This window comes from Pinus tabuliformis, chromosome 1_2, assembly GCF_031772625.1.
Source record: "Pinus tabuliformis cultivar Carrire ecotype Pingquan chromosome 1_2, CPIR1, whole genome shotgun sequence".
NCBI classification, from domain to species: Eukaryota; Viridiplantae; Streptophyta; class Pinopsida; order Pinales; family Pinaceae; genus Pinus; species Pinus tabuliformis.
In genome coordinates, this window is record NC_142298.1 from 968,468,187 (window position 1) to 968,488,817 (window position 20,631).

Sequence of the window (20,631 nt, forward strand, 5' to 3'; positions counted from 1 at the left end):
GGGAAGCCTTAAGCAACTCATGGTTTCCCTCTTCTATAATTACTCACTCCAAACGCAAAAGCAAGGCAATGCTCTCCAACGAAATTCGACATAGTAGCAATTGTGTTCTCAGAAGGTTTAGTTTCTCTGTTCTGGGCCATAGGAGAATGGCGAGGGAGGGTAGCCAAAATGCTTCGGCCAATAAAGACTTGCAGAATTCTCAGGAGGCGTATGAAACGCGGACGTCCCTGAAGGAGAAACGCAAGATTGAGGAATTGGAAGCAATTGTGGCAGAAGAGGAAGAGAATTTGGAGGAACATGAGCTGGAAAAGGAGATGGAATGGGTCCAGGATTCGGCACTGTTACCACTCGGGCAACTCAATTCGTTCGCACGCAGGCGGAAATGTGGCGCATGAAGACAATGTTAGCGAAAGCCATTAGTATGCAAGGAGAATACCTTAATTAGGCTCATCAAGCCATCTCAGTTTTATCCGCGGATCATACGGCGGTTCTGGAAGGCCTAGATTTCAAAATCAGTTCTCTGGAGCAGCAATTTGGCAATATCTCCAAAAAGATGACTGTGCTGATTAGTCTTCTGAAGCACACTATATGCCAGGATGCCTCTGTTGTGGGGGAAGGAGCGGAGGAAGCCACGGGATCCAGTCAGGGGAAGCGTCTGTCTCAACGCCCACCTCTGCCCGGCAAAGCCACCACTTCAGCCAACTAGGAAACCAACACCAAGGATTATATCGTTCTCGGGCTATAATGGCTTGCTGTGGGAGTCTCTGGGTGCTGTTAATGTTCATCATTTGTTATGTTTCGGTTTCGAATGTCTACTGGTCTACTAGTTGTTTCTCTGTTTCAGTGTTTCCTTGGTCTATCTCGGAGGACTGTTTGGTCTGCTGTATCTCTTTTTCTCAGAGGCTAAGATGGATTCTCTGTTTTGTTGTCCCCAACCTTTCTCTGTGCCACCCTGCGTGGTGAGCCTTGGGGTCATTTTGATAGTCTGGGAGGATGTTAAGCATTGTAATCAGGCAAGGGTGTCGCTCTTTAGTCTGCACGAGCAGATCTTTTTGTACTCTATGTATTCTATTACTTAATATAAAACGCTGATTTACACACACAAAAAAAAGTGTTGATGCCGAAATAATTTTTTTGCTTTTGTTTGTTTTTTAATTTTATTTATTGTTTTGTTTTTGTTTTTTGTTTTTTGTTGTTTGTTTGTTTTTTTTAAGAGTAAATTTTCAATATTTTTTAAAAATAACAGTAAAAAACAATAAAAGCCATTTTGTTTGGTGCGAAAAACACCTTGAAATCGAAAAGTGTTGATGCCGGAAAATGTTTTTTTTTTGGAACATTTTCAACACTTTTTAGTAATGATGTTAAAAACAAAATATCGTGACTTTGAAAAACTTTAAATTTCCAATGATTTTCAAGCATGACATTAACGATAAAATATCACGTTTTTGAAAACCCTTAAAATTCCAACAATTTTTAAGCATGACATTAAATTTAAAATATCACTTTTTTGAAAAAACCTTAAAATTCCAACATTTTTCAAGCATGGTGCTAAGAAAAAACATTTATAATTGTTTTCAGCTATAACATTAAAGATAAAATATCATGACTTAGAAAAACATTAAAAATCTTGACAATTTTTCAACCATGGAATTAAAAACAAAGATTATGACTACAAAACAATCTTAAATTTTCAAAATATTTTAAGCATAACATTATGGAAAAAATTTATGACTAAAAAAAACTTTAAAAATGAACACCTGAATGAAAGAGTTATTATACCAAGAGTATTTTTTTTAAAAAATGCTAAATATATATCGATTCTGAAATTTTAGCCTAACACAACTTGATACATTGCGAAAAAAATTTAAAAATCAACCATCAAATTGACACACAGTGTAGGTGAGCTCAAACCATTATAATGAAAACTTAAAGACCAACCATGAAATTAACACATTGTGGGGCAGAATCGATTTATTATAACGAAAAATTTAAAATCAACTATCAAATTGCACATAATGAGATCGGATTGCTAGACAAACATCAACACATACCCTACAATATATATATATATATATATATATATATATATATCCCCAAGGGTTAGCTCAGTTGGTAAAAAACTGTGCCTTGCCATCGGGAGGTCACAGGGTCGGTTCTGCCCGAAGCCCTTGGGGTTAGGTCTTGCCAGTAGGTCGAGGGGCGATTAGCCTAGATTTTTCCGTGGACGTAGCGATCACTAATTGACCAGGGTGTTCGTGAACCACACTAAATATATATGTGTGTGTGTGTGTGAAAGATACACAAGAAAACAAAAATTCAAATATTGAAAAAAAATATAAATAAAAGTAATAAAACATAAAAAAACATGACAAAAAAATCAAATATAAAAAATATATAGTAATGACATTAAAAAAAACTATAAAATATATATATAAAAAAATTAGCCATGTAAAATTAAAAAAAGATAAAAAAAGAGAGAATAAAATAAAATAAAAACCAAATAAAAAATAAAAAATTAAAAATTACAAAAATAAAACACAACATTACAAAAAAAAAAAAAAAACTTAAAAAAAAATTTCCCCGGCAACCTCGAGGCCCAACTAGACAGGGGTGGCAAGGGGATGATTCATAAAATATATAAAAACAAAAAAAAAACCATAAAAATGTAAAAAAAAATCAAAATTAAGTTGTAAAAATGAAAAATTTAAATAAAAAATAAATAGATTAAAAAATGTAAAAAATAAAAACATCATTTAAAAAAATGTTAAATAATTATCAAAAAAATAAAATAAAAACAAAAAATTAAAAATAAAAACAAAAAAATTCAAAACAATGAAAAAAATAATTTAAAATTAAAATTAAAAAAAATATTTATTTATTTATTTTTTAATTTAAATTATAAAAAATTTAAAATTTAAAATATTTAAATTTAAAACTTAAAACAAAAAATATTTAAATTAAAAAAAAAAAAACTTAAATTAAAATTAAAAATTAAAAATTAATAAAAAATAAACCATTAAAAAAAATAAAAATAAATAACATTTAAAAAAATAAATAACCCTACCCCCCTCTCCTCTCCCCTCCCCTCCCTCCCCTGGCCGCCACCCCATCCCCTCCCCTCACTGCCCTCCCCTCCTCACTTTTGGCCCTTCTCCTCCCTCCCTTACCCCTCTCCCCCCTCCACCTGGGCCCCCAGCCAGCGGCTAAGAGGCTACATGCCGATTCTCGCTGGGGAGGGCTGCGCTGGGTGGGGGCCTGGGCGGGGAGGGGAGGTGGGTAAGGGGGGCAGGGGGAGGGGAGGTGGGTAAGGGGGGGCAGGGGGAGGGCCGAGAGTGAGGGGGGAGGTGCGGTGAGGGAGGGGGCTAGTGTGGGGGCCGGGTGGGGAGGGCAGACGGAAGGGGAGGGCCGAGAGTGAGGGAGGGGGGTGTGGTGAGGGAGGGGCATGGTGTGGGGGCCAGGTGAGGGAGGGGAGGGACGAGGAGAGGGGAGGGGTATGGCCAAGAGTGAGAGAGGGGGGGTGTGGTGAGGGAGGGGATTAGCATTGGGGTCGGGTGAGGGAGGAGGGTGAGCGAGGGGAGAGGGGAGGGTTGAGGGTGGAGAGGCGAAGGGGGTGAGGGAAGTGGGAAGGGTGAGTGAGGGAACGGAAGGGGGGTGAGGAGGAGTCGGGAGGGGGAATTTTATTTGAATGGGTTTGTTTAATTTTTTTTTTTTTTTTTAATATTGTTTTTTTTTTTTTAATTTAATTTTTTTAATGGTTTTTTTTAACTATTTTTATTTTTTTAATGGTTTTTCATTTTTTTTATTTTTTTAATGGTTTTGAATTATATATATATATATATTTTATTTATTTATTTATTTATTTTTAATGTTATTTCTTTATTTTTATAATTTTAATTTAAAAAAAATATTTCTTAATTTTTTTTTAAAATTTAAAATTTTGTTTATTTAATTTTTTTTTTTTAGTAATAGGTTTATTATTATTATTATTATTTTTAACTTAAAAAAATGTTTTTAGATTTTTTTTTGATCAATTTGTTTTTCTTTGAAAAAAACCATTTTTAATTTTTATGAGTTAATTTTCGGGTTTTTTTTTTTTTTTACTAACATGTTTTATTTTTATTTTTCTGTCATGTTTATTTTTATTTATTTATTATTATTATTATTATTTTTTTTTTTTTTTTTTTCGGTCATGTTTTTTATTTTTATTTTTATGTTTTTATTACTAACATGTTTTATTTTTATTTTTCTGTCATGTTTATTTTTTATTTTAATTTTATGTTTTTTAATTTTATTTTTGTTATGTTTTTTTATTTTTATTTTTATATATTTTTAGGTTTTATTGCTAACATGTTTTTATTATTTTGATTTTTGTCATCCTTTATGTTTTATGTTTTTTGTTTTTTTTTTTACATTTTTGTAGTTTTTTGTTTTTTGTTTTTTTGTTTTTATATATATTTTTTGTATTTGATTTTTTTGTCATGTTTTTAATATTAATTTTTTTTTTACTAACATGAAAATCTCCAACATTTAAAAAAAATATCCACACTTAATTCATTAGAAAATTTAAAGTGTAAAAACTAAGCTCCTTCAACAAAAAGGGTTGCACTTTTCAAAATCAAGATGAAAATCACTAAAAAAAATAAAAATGTTCACACTTGATACATAAAAAAATTTGAAGTGTCAAAAATAAACCATCGAAAAAATGTGTTGATGTTGCATCAACACTTTTCAAAATCAGCATGAAAATCACTAACATTTAAAAAAATGTTGATGCTGCATCAACACTTTTCAAAATCAGCATGAAAATCACTAACACCGAAAAAAATGTTCATACTTGATACATAAGAAAATTTAAAGTACCAAAAATATGTTAAAAAAGAAGAAGTGTATTCTCGCATCACCACTTTTCAAAATCAGGTGATTTTTTGCTACCTCAAAAAAAGGGTACCAGTTCACTTTCTCGTTTGATCGGTAACTATGTTTTAAGCCATTTGGATATCCAAGGATCCCTATATTATCCAAATTTGGGAATGACTTGTGCAATTTGGGCAGAACCATCTTATTGAGTCCCACATATCAATAGTATTGGAGTCACCAAGGTGAATTCAAATGCCCTTAGAGATGCTTGGTTCACCCTACAAGCATTGAATTTGGAAATTCAATGAAGAACACACGCTTTGTTTTTCCACTAGAGTTGCTAAAAAAGGATATATCTTGTCATTAGAGATATTCTTTCTTCAAAGGAATGAAGCTAAGGCTTCTAATTACAAGGAGATATAATCATTTTGTCCTCGACAACAGTGCCAAAAATGTTGCCGCAAAATCTAGTAATCCTTAGAGAGGGGTACCCTACAAGGCTATTACTAGATTAAGTGACAAGAGTGGGCTAATGACCCACTGTCACCACAGCAAAAAAACCCCTAGTCTTTATGGATTTTCACCGATGGGAGGAGTCCCAGTATGTGTATATGTCACTTAATAGGTATTCTAATCTTAAAGGTACAAGGTGATGAAGATGCCTCCAAGGGAAAGACATAATTTAGGCACAAGGCTATAAGAGGAGGCAATTCGTATTCCTTAAAAAAGCTAAATTAGAGCAAAACAACACCTAAGTTTTGTTTGATAGGTTGAGAGATGGGATGGCCAAAGGTCAAGGTATGGAGAAAGGGCTCCCCACAATGTTTTTCAATAAGGACAAGATATATGAAAACCATAAAAAAGCCCTCAAGTTGAAGTTAAAACCATACCAGGGTTTACCTTAGGGAAAACAACTAGGGCAAAGGAAATTATGGATGAAATTGAAGTGAATGCTCACCAAAAGGAAGGATTTTGTGGCAACCACTATCCTCTTAATGTTTAGACTCTCCAGCACCGAAAACCCCTCTTCCCTTGGAATTCGAACCAAGCCCTAGCTTCATTGCTTAGCTTTAAAGGGTTTGAATTAGGTCGAGAGAAAGGGAGAAAATTTATGGATAAAAGGTTGAGTTAATCACCAACAAGGAAGGCCAATGCATAGTCCTAAGGTCAATGGAGTTTATGGGTTCTCAAAATTGATTTGATCTTGTAAGGGAGTAAGGATATTTTGATGCCCTATCATCAAAACCCTAACTATCACCTTTGTGGGGGAAACAAAAATCACTTGGGAGAGCTAACATGAGATCACTAATGTGATTCCCATTCACATATCATTGCGCTGAGAGGCGCTCTACAACCCAATATAGGGGAGATGTGTAGGTGTAATGTAAGAAAATATGTAAACATTTTTACATGTCGACTCAATATGTTGATTTTTTTTTTCTTGGAAAAAGAAAACATGTATTTTCATTCATATAAAATGATAAAAAATACATTCTGCATATGTACTTGGTGCATTCGATGGAATCTACCTAGATTCCACAGGAGGCAAAAATAACATATAGTTCCTAACATATACAAAACACTGTCCACAATAATCAATGGTCCCTAAAAAGAGTTGTATAAAGAAACAATTGCCCATATGTTCAAACTATGTGCATGCAACACCAACATATATAATCTATGACTAATAACATAAGGAAATAAGAAAAAACAACATAGTGTCCAAAAACATAAAACAAAATATGTACAATAGTAGCATAACTATGTGAGATCAACCATGATCATCAAGAATTGGTTCCTCCACAAAAAGACGATGGAAGAAATGATGAGGAGTGAGACCACCAAACTCTATTACTTGCCAAAGCCCTCGATCTAGGAGTAGGCCCTCATTAGAAACCCTTGTCAGCAACCCTAACATGTGATGGGATAGATTACAACCACTACTATTATAACCTCTAGGCATCTACGTATGTCCTTTCCACAGGTACATGTGAATAAAAAGATTTGAACCTCGAACCTCCTCACATAACACTTTATTTTTACCACCATCATCAATTAAACTACTTTATAAACTTTATTTTTTATAATTAATAATAATAACAATTAAAAATAAAATTATAATTTAATTATTTTTCTATCATTTTTATATTTCACCCTATAAAATAATTTAAAATTAATAAGCCTACATTCAATTAATATAAAATATATTATAAATATCAATATATATCACTGTACTAATGATATTTAAATTTAAAACATCTCATTAAAACAAATTAAAAACTAAACTTTATTAAAAATATTAACCACAACCTTAATTTTATTCACCAGACAAATCATCTTAACAAATCTCAATAATTTAAATTTTAATATCAATAATTTAAACTTTAATATTTTGTTTTGGGGCAGCCACCGATCAAACCAGAAATGAAGGCAAGGAATGGACGAATTGCTTCTGTATATATTAGCCGATTAATGAATGAGAGACTTACCTGGAACGGAACCGATACCCCGCTTCCTTGCATCATCATTTGCTGGCATACGCAGATTCGCTGAGTCCTCTACGCTTGCCCGAGTCCTTGCTGATCCTCTTTGCGTGCCCTCTCCATCCGCAAAACCATCCCAATGCCCTCCAGTCTGGTGCGTTACACATCAACTGTTTATTGAAAAATACAAAAGCAAAAGACGCTCACGCAAGATAGATTTTTGGAGCTTGAGTGCGATATTTTTGAAAGTGAATGACAGCATACCACACAGCGTGCCAGGTTTTCAATTGAAGGTGTTTGGTGGGCAAAGACCAAACAATGGATGCCCAAAGTAGGAAGGCGTTGTTCAGAGCGAGAGTCAAAGAAACTGCACAGAAGGCCGATAAACGAATTGATTCTCCCCTTGTAAGGTAAACAGTTTTTTTTTTTTTTTTTTCCTTCAACCCCATTACAAATATAAAATTGCAGTTCTCAAATCCAAAATGGCCTTTCAATTTGAATTATTTGATGTCCTTGCCCTTGCCTGCCACAATTCAGATAGATTTCAAGATTTCGTACGATTTGAAAGCAGTAAGCCAAACTCTTGGTGGTTACAGGTACAACGAGTTGGATCAGGCAGTGTGCAAGGTTTGCAATGTGGTCATAAAGTCTGAGTCACTGTGGCCTGCTCACCAGGCTTCTCGAAAACACAACGAGGTGAGCATGGCATCCTCAAATTTTTTTATTTTATTTTTTATTTTTGAAGTGTTTAAAGAAACTATATTTTTGAAGTGTTTAATAGTCATAAGAGTATTGATTCTGTTAAAATCCTCAAGGATTTGCACCTGGTCTCATTTCATTGGAAAACCCATGAACTCATGCCATGTGGGTGGGGCTGACTGTTGCGAGACTGAAACCATGGTGGATGGTTTAAATTCTGTTGAAGTCAACTGTATAAACTTATTTATTTGACAAGAGAACCAATTTTTTTAAACACAGATTAGTAAAATAAATAAATTTACTCAAAATAAAATTAGAGCAGCATTTTATAAGCACTTTTGAGGAGAAAATTTCGAATTAATTAAACATACTCTTTCAGTATCTTTGACAGAACTGAATGCAAAACAAGAAAGAAAATGAGATAATAATAATAGTAATTTGCTATAAAAGGGCTCCTGGGAAGTACTAAGTAACAGCGGGTGGTAGTATATCTTTATTGCCATTGGCCATGTTTGAGTATTGGAAACAAATGATCACTTGTTTTCGAGGCTTTACCATTCAAAGTATCGTGTAGGTTCGCGAGGTAAAAAATTGACGTTGTTGAATAAAGTCCATTTGGTGGGGAAATTTTAAGACTATGCTTCAAGAGAGTTGATGATAAGAGGACATAGTTGAATTTGTACTCTTTTCTGGGGATTCCACTTGAAGAAGATCTGAAAAAGAGTTACTCCACAAGAAGTTTCACATAAAAGCTCGTTCCTTTGTTGGTTGAACTAGAAAGGTATTACAACAGGTGAGTGAACGATTCAACCTGAGCATTGCGAAACTCAGGTACATAAAACTTTGGTTTTGTTGAAGACAGAAGGAACTTGCTTTCTAGTAATCTACGGGAATCTATTGTAGTGAGCACTATGGCTACACCTTGGTTGGATGATAAGTTCTTATGGCTCTTTCTAGAGCTTCTCATGATATACTGGACAAAGCAATAGATAAACTTCCCATATTCCAAGGAAATAGTGCAATCTCAACATGGGAGGCTTAAAAATGTTCTCTTCAAGATAGAGAAGAACTTGTTAACCTCGGGGAAAAATGTATTGCTCGATCCATCAAGAGCTGAAATAAATTCAATTGTGTTAAAATTGGCAACTAGGGCCAAACTCCATGTGGGTCATCTTATTTATGACAGTTGATATTTTTCTTGGATCCCTCTCATCGAGAGGTGTAGGATTGATCTAAAGATCATTTGATTCCGATAAGTATTCATGGAGTTATGAATTTATTTGTGTTATAAGACAATTCGTCAAGGTCGGCCAACAACCAAATAAACCCCACATGTGCCCAATGTTTTAATGTAAAAGGAGATGACTTGAGAGTCATTTCTCACACACACTTCTCTCTTGATTTCTCTCTTGTCTTGGGTTTTAATGGAAGAGAAATCTAGGAGGAGGATGCCCTAGCCGCAGTCCTAAAGGATGTCTAGCCGCAGTCTGCCCTAACCAAGAAGACGCAGTCATGTAGTAAAGGAGATAGCCCTAAGCTAGAGGCAAGGGAACTCAGTCTTAGCCGCAACAAAGGAGAGCTGAACAGTGTGGGTATAGAGGCTTGTTTTGAAGAGGCCTAACGCTGTCCTAGAAGAGGCCTAATGCTGTCTTGAAGGAGAAGCCTCAATGCTGTAAAGGAGGCTCCCACAACGCAGTTTAGAGGAGGCCTGTTATGCTCTTAACCTGCAAAATGATACCCAAATACAGAATATGCGAGGAAAAGATACCCAGAACACAGAATAGCAATGATTTTATTATTCAGAGAGTAATGTTCACTGGCCTCTTCGAGGGGGCAACCTCTAATAGAGCAGAGTTCGACTACAAAATAAGACACGATGCTCCTCGCAGGGAGTCTCTATCCTTTATATATGACTCATACATGCAATACCACGGGTCAATACTGTGGGTTTTATTAATACCATCTATCTAATACTACGGCCCATTTGCAACTAACTGTGGTCCCGTCATTAATTGCGGGTTAACCACTTACAAATATCAATATGGGCTTTATTGACTCTTGACTATGACGTGATCCCATGACATAAATAAGGGGGTTAGGGTGGGACCCTAACATGCCCTCCCCCTTAAGACTAGCCTTGTCCTCAAGGCTGAAGCTGCGGAAACTGCTGAAGAATAGTGGCTGGTTCCCAAGTTGCATCTTCCGGAGAGGTGTCTTTCCATTTGACGAGGACTTCCTTAATCATGCGGCCGCGCAGGTGCTTGTCTCGTGTGTCTAGAACCTGTTCGGGTTGAAGCCAGATTGACCCTTCTTCGTCCAATTCAGGTAGACTGGTTTGAACTCGGCAATTGTTCCCAATCACTTTCTTGAGGCACGATACATGGAAAACTGGATGGATTTTTGTAGTAGGTGGCAAAGCCAACTTGTAAGCCACTTCTCCAATGCGCTGAAGTACTTGGTATGGTCCGTAGAATTTTGGAGAGAGCTTTTGACAACCCTTGTCTTTGAGTGATGTTTGCTTATATGGTTGCAGCCTCAAAAAGACTTGATCCCCTTCTTGAAATTGGCGCTTTGAGCGATGCTGGTCGACTTGTTGCTTCATGCGGTTCTGAGCTTGATGAAGATTCTCTCTAAGATGGGCGAGCATGGTTGAGCGGTGTTGTAGGAGTTGATCCACTGCTTGTACTTTGGAGCACCCCTTGAGATAAGAAGTAGGGGAAGGCGGAAGTTGACCATATACTGCTTCATAGGGAGTCATTTTGGTGGTGGCATGATAGTTGGTGTTATACCACCATTCAGCCAGAGGTAACCACTGTACCCAAAGGTGTTGCTTTTCTGAAGTGAAACACCTAAGGTAGGTTTCTAGACATTTGTTGACGGCTTCAGTTTGACCATCCATTTGCGGATGATAGGAAGTACTGAGTTTTAGTTGAGTGCCTTGTATCCTGAAAAGTTCCTGCCAAAAATTACTGGTGAAGATCGGGTCGCGATCAGACACAATAGAAGTGGGCATGCCATGCAATTTGAAAATCTGATCCATGAAAGATTGAGCGACCAAAGTTGGTGTAAACGGATGGGGTAGGGCGCAGAAATGAGCATACTTCGACAGTCGATCCACAACCACCATGATGACTGACTTGTTCCCGGACTTTGGAAGACCTGTAATGAAATCCATAGAAACCTCCGTCCAAATTGATGTCGGAATGGGCAATGGTTGTAATGTGCCTGGTGTGTTGACGGTTTCCCCTTTGTGGCGTTGACAGACATCGCATTCTGCTACGAAAGTAAGGATGTCCTTTTTCATGCCTGTCCAAAAAAATGATCTTTTGGTGCGAGCATACGTCTTCTGAAAGCCCGAATGTCCTGCAATGGGAGATGAGTGCAATTCTGCCAAAATGCGACTTTTGAGGGTGGATGTTGGTGCTATTACGACTCTGTCCCTGTAGCGAAGAATATCATCCTGCCACGAGTAGCCCTTGGTGGAATTTGGATCTACCTGCAATTGAGAAATGAGTTGGGATAGCCCGGGGTGTGAAAACCATTCCTTGCGAGCCTCTTCAATCCACTCTGGAATGGGGAGGGAAATTGCTAGCAGAGTACTTTCTTCCTCAAATTGGCGAGATAATGCATCTGCTATGCTATTGTCTTTCCCTTTCTTGTAAATGATCTCATAATCATATCCCAGCATTTTGGTGAGCCATTTATTTTGTTGTGGGGAGGATAGGCGTTGCTCCAAAAAATATTTAAGACTATGATGATCTGTGCGGATTTGAAAACGTCGCCCCAATAAGTAAGGTCGCCAGGTCTCGACTGCATGTAAGATGGCCATCATTTCTTTTTCGTAGGTAGATTGGCCCAGATTCCTCCCACTTAGTTGTTGGCTTGTGAAGGCCAAAGGTCGCCCTTCCTGCATTAAGACCGCCCCAATACCTGTCCCCGAAGCATCACATTCAATGACAAAGGATTTGGTGAAGTCAGGTAGTGCTAAGACTGGAGTGGAACACATGGCGTGTTTGAGAGCGGTAAATGCCTGTTGTGCTTCCTCGTTCCAGAAGAAGGAATTTTTCTTTAGGAGTTGAGTGAGGGGCTTCGCTATGCGGCCATAGTTGCAGACAAATTTACGATAATAGCCTGTGAGACCCAAAAATCCTCTCAAGCTCTTCAAGGTCTTAGGTTGAGGCCATTCTTGCATTGCCTGGATCTTTTTGGGGTCCACCTTGACACCTTCACGCCCCACAATGTGGCCCAAATACTCAACTTCTTCCATGCCAAATGAACACTTGGACATCTTGACAAATAATTTATGCTTGCGGAGAAGTTGCAAGAGTAGATCTACATGCTGAAGATGTGCAGCCCAAGTGCCACTATAGATGAGGATGTCATCGAAGAAGACAAGGACAAATTTCCTGAGATATGGTTTGAGAATGTGATTCATAAGGCTCTGAAAAGTAGAGGGGGCATTACAAAGACCAAATGGCATGACCAGGAACTCATAATGGCCTTCATGAGTTCTGAAAGCAGTCTTGGGAATGTCGACTTCCTTCATGCGAATTTGGTGGTAGCCTGAGCGAAGATCCAACTTAATGAAGAATTGAGCCCCATTGAGTTCGTCCAGCAAATCGTCAACCACCGGGATGGGAAATTTATCTTTGACTGTCAACTTATTGAGGGCCCTGAAGTCGGGACACATCCGCCATTCCCCATCTTTCTTGAGCACCATGACCACTGGGGATGAATAAGGACTAATGCTGGGACGAATGACACCTGCTTCCAAAAGTTCCTTGATTATTTTTTCTATTTCATTCTTTTGGGTGAACGGATATCTGTATGGCCGCACATTTGGGGGTTGGGCCCCTGGAACCAAGGTGATGCTATGATCATGTTCCCCTCGCGAGGGTGGAAGCTCATGAGGCTTGTCAAAGACCGGCAGATGGTTATTTAAAATTTGTTGCATCTCAGGATGAATTGGCAGAGACTTGGTTTCGACTACCTGGATGGCATTAAATTGAGCTACCACTCCATGATGGCCCTTTTTTAACAATTTTTCCATCCTATGTGAGCTGATGATAGAGGGGGCTCCCGCCTGGAGTCCACGGAGGGTATGTGTGGAGTTGTTCTGCTTAAAACTCATATATAACTTCTGGAAATCCATTGTGATTGGCCCAAGAGTGCGGAGCCATTCAGCGCCGAGAACAATGTCGCAACCCCCCATGTGTATGGCAAACATGTGGGTTTTCAACTGATAATCCCCCATTTGAAGTTTGACATTTTCACAGAGGCCTTCACATTTCATTGTGCCCCCATCCGCAATTTGGACTTGGAAGTTAGAAACTGCTCGTACAAAACAATGCACTGCTTCTGCGACTTTTTGATGGATGAAATTATGTGTACTTCCACTATCAATCATGACTACTACTGGGCGATGTTTAAGAAAACCTCTGATTTTGAGAGTTTGAGGGAAAGAAATCCCTGCCAACGCATGCAACGAAATAACTGGTTCATCAGAGACATTGTCCTTTTGGTTGTCTTCTTCTAGCGCCTCATGTTCCTCAAGTGGTGGATCTTCCTCTGTTGAGCTGTAGTCAGTGGCATCTATTTGAAAAAATTTGGGCTCCTTGTATTTATGACCTGGGGAGTATTTTTCATCACAGTAGTAACATAGTCCTTGCTTTCTTCTTTCGGCCATTTCCGCAGGTGACACCTTTTGGACCTTAAGTGTTTGAGTCGTGTTGTGAGCTTGTGGGGGGCGACCTTTAGTGGAGAAATTTGGGCGACTGTATTGGGCTGCTAATGCACGTTCCATGTTACGGGCTACCTTGCAAGCCTCTGTCCAGGTGGGAGGGTGGTGCAGTAAGACTTGAGCTTTGATGGCTTCTTTAAGACCGCTGATAAAACATTCCGTGTAGAACACATCTGAGAGACCCCAAGTGCGGAAGGCTAAGGCTTCAAAAGCTGTAATATATTCATCCACTGTACCCCTCTGTCGGAGCTTAGTAAGATGACCCAAAAAAGAGGTTTCCTGTTCAAAGCGGTCTTGAAGAGCTTTTGTAAATTGGGTCCAAGTCCTAAAAGGTCCATTGCAACGTTGATGCCATTCCCACCATTGCCACCTTTCATTGTCCAAGTACATGCTCCCCAACATAAGCTGAGTCGCATTATCTAAGATGCGATTTAGTTTGAAATACTGCTCCATTTGTGCTATCCATGCCGACGGGTGAGAACCATCAAATTTATGCATATCCAACTTGGGAGGTCGCTGACTGGGTTGTTGGTGGGTGTGCCAGACGTGAGGAGAGTGGCTAGACTCACCCTCATTGTATTCATTGCCATTATACGCCTCCTCGTGGGCTTGCTCCTTGCCCTTCGGGATTAATTGCTGGACCTGGAGACATAGTCCGTTAAGCTGATTGGTGAGGGATTGCATGGATTCTTCAAGTTTGTCCATCCTTTCATTGGCCATCGCTTGGGCTCTAGTTTCTACCATACACCAACCTGATGAACAATTGGCTCCTAACGGAGTTTTACTCCTTCCTGATCAATACTGCAGTTGCCAAATCCTCAAAATGTCAATGCGGCCAAAAGTCCTGCGAAAATTATACCCCGGTATAGGAACCCTTCACAACAACTCCGATCTGGTGGATCTGAGAGATCTGAATGGCGGATCGGATAGCTCTGGGCGGCGGAACAGACTGCTGCTGCGGATCGGCTAGATCTAATAGATTGGAATGACTGATCTGCGAACTCGAGACTACGGGACTGATGTCTGCTGCTGCTACTGCACTCCTTTGCACAAGCGGATCTGATATAGATGATGTGCGATCCCCCGATAGAAAAGGGAACTATGGTCTTGAGGAGTGTCAGGTGCTACAGATCACAATATACATAAGGGTCTGGCAGTAGTACTCGGCCCAATGTTTCAGGGCTCTAACTAAGGAGGATCTACCGTACCCTTAGCCGTACAACCCGACTACCCTATCGTACGGGCGAGTAATCTCTCCGAGTGCTGTTTTCGGTGTACTGTAGCCACAAGACGGCCGACGGTTTATCTATGGCGAAGTTTTAAGGGAGCCTAGGGGGCTTCCGATATACCCAGAGGGTACGTGGAAGATAGTCCGTGCGCGGTTCTGTCTAATGCGCTACTACTCGAAGGGGTACCCACAGGGGTTACAAGGGAGTCCAACAAACGTGACCACCTCTTGTATTTCCTGTGTGCATGCCTCCCCAAATCCGCAGGTTTATGCGCTCAACGACAGATCCCGTGGTTTAAAGACGCCAGAACACGTCTCTAGCCGAAATTTTTTTTGCTAAGAATTGGAGATCCCACCGGCCCTGGAAAGTGCTCTGATACCACTTGTTATGCTCTTAACCTGCAAAATGATACCCAAATACAAAATATGCGAAGAAAAGATACCCAGAACACAGAATAGCAATGATTTTATTATTCAGAGAGTAATGTTCACTGGCCTCTTTGAGGGGGCAACCTCCAATAGAGCAGAGCTCGACTACAAAATAAGACACGATGCTCCTCGCAGGGAGTCTCTATCCTTTATATATGACTCATACATGCAATACCACAGGCCAATACCGTGGGTTTTATTAATACCATCTATCTAATACTATGGCCCATTTGCAACTAACTGTGGTCCCGTCATTAATTGCGGGTTAACCACTTACAAATATTAATATGGGCTTTATTGACTCTTGACTATGACGTGATCCCATGACATAAATAAGGGGGTTAGGGTGGGACCCTAACAAGGCCTCTACAAGCCCTAGTTGCTGTCCAAACAAGTGCCACAAGCTGGTGTTTTAGAGTGACCCTAACCGCAGTCCTAGGTTGCCCTAACTAGCAAGAGGGACAGAACAACGTGGGCTGTTTTAGGGTCATTTTATGAAGACCGAATTGCTGTTAGAAAGGGCCGAGGTACCTTCCTTGAGGGCCGAGGTAGAGGAGGCCTGTTTTGGGTTTGATATGTGGGCCGTAAAGCTACAGCAAGGCTGTGTGGTAGGCCGCAGGCCATACCACCACAGCAAGGGACAACGTGGGCAGTTTTGGAGTCATGTTATGCCCTACTCTTCAGCGTGAAGGCAGAGGGTTCACACTAGGGAAGGCTGCTGAGATTAAGGGTTGTTTGGGTGACTGTTTGAGGGCTGTTGCAACAGTTTGAGGTGCCCTAACCAGTCACCATCACAACAACAGTACAACAAGCAAGCAAGGGACAACAAGCATGCAAGGGATAGCAAGCAAGCGAGGTACATCAAGCATGCAAGGTACAACAAGCATGCAAGGGACAACAAGCATGCAAGGTACAACAAGCAAGCAAGGTGCAACAAGCACATGATGGCAAGCATGGTGCTGCAAGCACATTGGGACAACATGGCAAGCATAGTGCTGCAAGCACATTGGGACAGTATGGTAAGCAAGGTGCAACAAGCACATAGGACAGTATGGCAACATGGTGCAGCAATGGCACATGATGCAGTACAGTGATGGGTACAGTCATGATTGGTGAAGCATGATGAGATGCAGCATAGTGATGATGGGTGCAGCATGGTGTAGCACGGTGAGGTGCAACATGATGACGAGGTGCAACACAATGATAGGTGAAGGAGTCACCTTGGAGAATCAGTTGAAGTAGCATGTCTTCAATTGAGTTCAGCTATCTCATGTATCATCTTCTTAGAGATGATCTATCCTCTTATTTAGATAAGTCAAAGAGTTGACTTCTGTTGTAAATGTACTATCTCTCTCTCTCTCTGCTGAACTATTGAAGAACATATAAGATGAATTGATCAAGGGTTTCCCCACATTGGGGTTTGTCCTTGGCTAGCGCCACATCTTGTGTCCTCTTGTCTTGGTTTGTCTTTTGCGATTTATGTTTATGTTCTATCTGCAGTTTACTTTTGCTGATGTGATTGCTAATCTGGAAAAGATATTGAGCTAATTGTGAAAATTGAAATAAATTGCTCTAAGCATAGAACATACCTAAAATTAACAAATTGAGTATATGGAGGAAGAGGAGATGAAGATCTGCAGGACATATTTTTAAGGTCCTGATCATACAAATTAAGATAAATATCAGAATGGAGAATCAACAAACTGGGACACTATAGAAAGATCGTTTTGATAGCCAAAAGAGATATGTTTGGAGCACCAACACTGAAAGTATATTTAGAATCTAGCAGATCCTTTGTTCAGCTCTTGCGACTCACAAAATTACTCTCTTATGCTGCTGCAAATTCTCCACTGTGACAAGAAGGCAAGAAGGGGGAAGAAGAAGAGAGAAAAAGATTCAAGGACAACCAACCCCTTCTCTCACTTACCTCTCCTCTTATGGAATAAGAATTGTGGGGTACATTCACTAACTTGCTAATAATAGAACGTCAAGGTGGAGGATAAGAATAGTAATTATCAATGTTATTAGAACTGGATTGGTGATCGAATTGAAAAACCATGTGGATTGGGAGCCGGTCGGAACCCACTAAAAAACAGGAAAAAAAACGGTTTACCAAAAACACATAAAATATTCATATTTTAAAGAAAAACATATTTATTGATGTGAATCCATATGAATCCAAACTTTATACACAAATATGCAAAAGTTCTCATTTACATAGCATGTAAGGATGCGCATAACCAAAATAACATTGAATGCAATCCATCTATGAACCAAAAATACATCAACAAATAGGCTCTAGATGGCTTGTAGCATCCAAAAAACATCATGCTACAACAAATGCCTACATATCATCAAAATCATTGCCTATATTGGGGTCTTCGCCATCATTATAACCATTTAGGTATTAAAATAAGATAGAAAAAGCGTAGCATGCCCATTCACTGCCTTGCTACTAATAGAACGCCAAGGTGGAGGATAAGAATAGTAATTATCAATGTTATTAGAACCAACTTGGTGATCGAACCGAAAAACCTTGTGGACTGGGAACCGATCGGAATCAGTAAAAATCCGGAAAAAAACGGTTTACCAAAAACACATAAAATATTCATATTTTAAAGAAAAACATATATTCATGTGCATCCATATGAATCCAAACCATTTATACACAAATTGCAAAAGTTCTCATTTACATAGTATGTAAGGATGCACATAACCAAAATAGCATTGAGTGCAATCCATCTATGAACCGAAAATACATCAACAAATGGGCTCTAGATGGCCTCTAACATAAAAAAAAAATCATGCTACAACAAATGCCTACATATCATCTAAATCATTGCCTATATTGGGGTCTTCGCCATCAATCTAACCATTTAGGCATTAAAATAAGATAGAAATAGCGTAACATGTCATGTCAAGATTTTGTTTGAGGGATGGGTACATTTTTAGTAGAGTCATGATAGAGGAGTTCGGCAACGAATGCCACTAACATCAAAGTACATAGAGGGCTTGGTGCTCTTTATTAAATACTAGTTCCATACCCTTGTACATGACAAAATCCAATGGAAACATTGCAATCCCCCCATTCCAGAAATCCTGAAAAATTGATAAGTCTGCTGGATTTTGAGTGAAATTTAAAATTCTACTTTCTCCATATGAAAACCAATGAGGTTGGAACCACTCTCAAACATCCTCAGTCATTTCATGGTAATATTAAAAATTAAAGTAAAATGATGAAAATGAAAATTCATCATTTCATTTTCATCCTTTTAATTCAAGAATTTAACATTACCATGAATTACATAGCAATACTAGGGCCATAGGCTTGATTATTATGCTGAGGGCCATAGGTTTGAATATTAGGCTAGCCTAGGGGAGAGTAAGAAGTGGGCCAACCAACTAAAAAATAAAAAATTACAAAAAAAGGCAAATTTTTTCTGCATGAAACTGGTCCTGAACCGGCCAGTTCGCTATCGAACCAGCCTATTCCAGTTCAGAGGCCCGATTCGGACCGGTTTTGGGCCAAAAACGGTCGGACCGGCTGGTTCCACCGGTTCTGATAACATTGGTAATTATAACTCCAAGAGTGGAGCCGTTGTGCATTTTTGTACTCTCCAAACAATGCCCCCTCCAGGGATAGCAAAAGATATCTCAAGGTGGTGCACCATCGTCCTCCATGTGCTTAGAATAGGTTAGTGATTCCTCCAATGATGCACCTTCCTTCACTGCTGGTTGTAACCTCCTCTAACTGCTGTAATAACTATTAAACATTCTTCCAAATTCACCCTCCCTCTATGCACTAATTACTGATAACAGATCTGAAAGTCACCTTTATGGCAGCACCCTCAAGCTGTCTAAGAATAGATGTAACTGCTGCAATAAATGCACCCCACTGTTGACAATTAATGAATGCTGAGAGGGTATGAAGATTCTCTTCAATGTAGTGCCCTCCAATTGCTAATAATAGGATTGTGTATCCCATGCCTCCTGTGTCCTCCAGCTGCAAAGAATAGAATAGGGTGTTGGTGCCTTTCGTTTGCTGGTATAACTTTCAAACATTGGCAACTTAATACTCTAACAACTCCAAAAATTTGCCCTGTTGTTGCCTCAACTCCTCTATGGCCAAGAGTCAAAGGATATTAAGTCTTGCAGAGGGCCTGCTGGTTTCTGTCTTATTTATAGCTGAAAGGACTTCATCTAATAGCACAAAATGTATTGTCATCTGTCTGCATTATGCTCTGTGTAGATATGTTAATTTTAGATAACAATGGTGTGTTCTATGCTTTAGAGCAATTTACTTCATTTTTTCTTATTAGCCCAATATCAATTTCCAGATTAGCAATCACATAAACATTGATAGAGTAAATGCAGATAGAACATAAATAATAAGCAGAAGACAAGCCAAGACAAGAGAACACAATATTTGGTGGATGCCAGGGAAAAACCCCTTGATCAAATCGTCTTATTATTCTTCAAACGTTCAGCAGAGAATAATGAGCAGAAGACAAGCCAAGACAAGAGGACACAATATTTGGTGGATGCCAGGGAAAAACCCCAATGTGGGGAAAACCCCTTGATCAAATCGTCTTATTATTCTTCAAAAGTTCAGCAGAGAGAGAGTACATCATACAAAATTTCCTTGCCCAAACATTGTCAAAACAGTCCAGTCAAACAACAGTCAACAGGATGCCCTAATCAGAAAATCAATGCTGGTCAAACCAGCAGAAAGTCTTCTCCAAATCAGCTCGGTCAAGCCCAGTCAACTCGGCCTCCAAAGACAGTCCAAATCAACCCAAAATAGTCCTGAAATTCTTGGTCAAACCTGGTCAACGCACAGCCAACTTCTGCAGTCAAAGGGCCCGTGGTCAACGCAGGTCAAACAACTACAATTACCTCGATTTCTGTGCCTGGTGCTGCGGCCTTAAGAAAACGAATTTCCTGTCTGAAAGACGCAGTCAAGGTATGAAGTTTGACCCTTGGTCAATGCTGCTGCAGATAGCCCAAAACATATCTGAAATTTTCAGCCTGTAATTTCAGTCAACCCAAGTCAACGCATGAGGAAGAAGATGCTCTTGTTTTGCTGTACGAACCAATGAGAAGAAGAGAGAGAAAGATGTGTGTGTTGATGTGTGCCCAAATGAGGAAAAGGGCTCTCCTATTTATACACAATGTTGAGGGGGAAGAGACACATT

The 20,631-nt window shown here is 39.2% G+C and overlaps 1 protein-coding gene across 1 annotated transcript in view; it reads left to right on the forward strand.

Annotated features, from left to right (window-relative positions):
* Positions 1-7,252: 7,252 nt before the first annotated feature.
* Positions 7,253-20,631, forward strand: part of LOC149209207 (protein ABA AND ROS SENSITIVE 1-like) — a 153,990-nt gene continuing 140,611 nt past the window's right edge. The window contains exons 1-2 of the mRNA XM_089396310.1: positions 7,253-7,750; positions 7,937-8,036. Of these exons, the coding sequence (XP_089252436.1) occupies positions 7,659-7,750; positions 7,937-8,036 (192 nt within the window). The 5' untranslated portion in view covers positions 7,253-7,658. The remainder of the gene's footprint in view (positions 7,751-7,936; positions 8,037-20,631) is intronic.